We start from the raw sequence: 2,712 nt of genomic DNA, 5'->3' as shown, positions 1-2,712 counted from the left end.
TATTTACTTTGTCAGAACTCAGAACTGACCTATTTGTACATACTCTTCCCAATCAGTATTCATTGTTTTATTCACCGTATAGACTACGGTATACATTATTATTTTAAAAATTACCTCGTGGTCCTTCATGAAAACACAAAATTCACAAAGATGATCTCCCAATTTATATCTGTGCGATCTTGGTTTCAGCCTTGTATCTCATAGTTGTGTTCGAAACCTGCTCAGGCTCTGATGTGCGCGAGTAATTGAATGAATGCAAATACAAATAGTTGCATTTTTTTTAATAGGTTTAATCATAGCCTTCTTGAGTAATTGAGAAGGCTATGGTTTAATAAAAGAACAACAACGTTGTCAATAAATTCGATATTCAGAACTATAATTTAGGTTATAAAAGTGTCGCTTTTGCATCCGTCATATGTACTTTTAAAATAGAACTTCGAAATAAGAACATCTAAGAAAATTAACAGAATGAAAGTTTTACAGTACGCTACCCTTGCTACCGCCGCTCTGGTCAATTCAGTAATTGGAAAATCGGTCCGCGACACATGTAACGGCACGCTTAAGACAAAGTTGGTCGACTTAGCAACCGAATCAGCTGTTCTGCAAACGCTTGTGGCGTCCGTGTCGGAGGCGGATCTCCTAGACCTGCTAGCAGGCTCTGTAGACTACACAATATTTGCCCCAACCGACGATGCCTTCCAGGCGCTGGACGAGACATTGATAATGTCAGACATGTCGCTAGTAGATGTGGTTGAAAACAAGGAACTATTGACTAATATACTAGCACTTCATTTTGTGCCCTTGGAGTATTCGTCAGATGAGCTCAAGGAGGGTCAGCAGCTAGAATCCGTCGGAGGACCACTTACGATCAGTTTATTGGATGGCGGATCTGTGACTGGCCCCACTAACACGGCCAACTTCATAGCACTTGACCTTGTTGCTTGCAATGGTGTTGTGCACGTCATCGATACCGTGTTGCTGCCTGCTACGGATGGTATGACCATATCTGTGACAGAAACGGAGGGAGATATATATTCAGATGATGATGATGATGGTGATGATGTTGTTGTAGCACAACCGAATCCTAACCCTGCGACCGACGTTGATGGTGATGAACAACAGGTGCCCGTGACCAATGTGGATGGTGACGATGATAACGATGATGACGTGGCGCAACAGGTACCCAACACAAACGTGGGTGATGATGATGATGATGATGATGGTGACGTCGTGGCCCAAGTACCAACCACAAACAACGTGGTTGATGATGATGATGGTGATGATGATGACGCCGTGGCCCAACAAGTACCAACCACAAACAACGTGGTTGGTGATGATGATGATGATGATGATGACGTCGTAGCCCAACAAGTACCAACCACAAACAACGTGGGTGATGATGATGATGATGATAACGTCGTGGCCCAGCAAGTACCAACCACAAACAATGTGGGTGATGATGATGATGACGATGATGATGATAATGCCGTGACGCAGCAAGTACCAACGGTCAACGTAGGTGATGATGATGATAATGATACGGACCTTGGTGTTGAAGTCGGTGGTGATTAAATTTTAGGAAGTATTAGACTTTTAATTCGGCCGACAACCCATTTTATGGAATACAGTCGAGATCTCGAACAAAATCAATAAAGTAAAGTTAATCCGAATTGCACATTAAGTATAGTTCATACGAGTCATGCAACGCCTTCTGGAAAAGTAACAAAAACCTGTGTAATCATTTATCTGGATACTCAATTTGCCACAGTGTATATGCATGAATTCACAACCTTGAGTATTTCACAAATGCGTTCGATTTCGACGATAGGTAGTATCAGGAACAATGATGCACAAGCCAGAACAACCCCGAAGTCTGAATGGGAAACATTGTCAAAGACATATGTGAAGCGGCGTATAAGTCATGTATCGTTGAGATACTTTTGATTCTTTTGTGATGAGTTGCGCTTCTTGCCTTAAGTTGGTGTCCCTTTGAGTGTATAAAAACATCCACGAAATATTTGTGAGCGTGGTAAAATTTTATTTTATGACCTTTACTTGAACAGTACAAAAACAATATGTTGACAAAAGAAAGGCCCGTACGGGTGTATAGATTGACATGCAATCTGTCCTTTTCTTGCTTGTAAGCTAAATGTCAATGGCTCAGTTGTGTTGTTCCTTGTGCGGAAAGTATACACTGCGACCACCGGCCACAATTGACACGCCACACCAATAGCGAGCACGAAAAATTGATTAGTATAAAAGTATTACATTTGTAATTTCGATATGCTCGAGGGATCATGTAATGTACGCAGTACATATATCCGTGAAATACGGTATAAAATCACCAAGACTATATTAAAAAGAACATAACCATAGTAACATAGTAGTGATTGTTGAGATGCCATCAGATTAGATGGCGTTTGTTGATAATGTATATACAAATCCAAATGCTGTGTCTGAACAGATACAACAGTCCAACGTCTTTAGATAAATGATTATTGTCGTTGACCCCTCGTCCGCCGACATACGAAACATGACAAAAAAATAGACATATGCAGCTCGTTTCCAGGTTAAAGACTCATCAAATTCGAAAAAGAAATCCTCTAATTCTTGTAATAATTTCAAAGTTTCTGATAGACCCCCTCACAAACAAACAATTGGTTAATGCACAAACAAACATACTACATACTAATACGGAAATATATATATAAC

The 2,712-nt window shown here is 40.4% G+C and overlaps 1 protein-coding gene across 1 annotated transcript; it reads left to right on the top strand.

The window, feature by feature from the left end:
• Nucleotides 1-468: 468 nt before the first annotated feature.
• On the top strand, nucleotides 469-1,572 carry SARC_11061 (hypothetical protein; the record flags this gene model as incomplete). Its single annotated transcript, XM_014294866.1, has 1 exon — nucleotides 469-1,572. One exon carries the CDS (start codon nucleotides 469-471, stop codon nucleotides 1,570-1,572), a length of 1,104 nt encoding a protein of 367 aa, XP_014150341.1.
• Nucleotides 1,573-2,712: the final 1,140 nt, after the last annotated feature.

The sequence above is a fragment of the Sphaeroforma arctica genome (genome assembly GCF_001186125.1).
Source record: "Sphaeroforma arctica JP610 unplaced genomic scaffold supercont1.1512, whole genome shotgun sequence".
Taxonomy (NCBI): Eukaryota; class Ichthyosporea; order Ichthyophonida; genus Sphaeroforma; species Sphaeroforma arctica.
The sequence above is the reverse complement of the archived record's forward strand: the minus strand, read 5'-3'. Positions and strand labels throughout refer to the sequence as shown.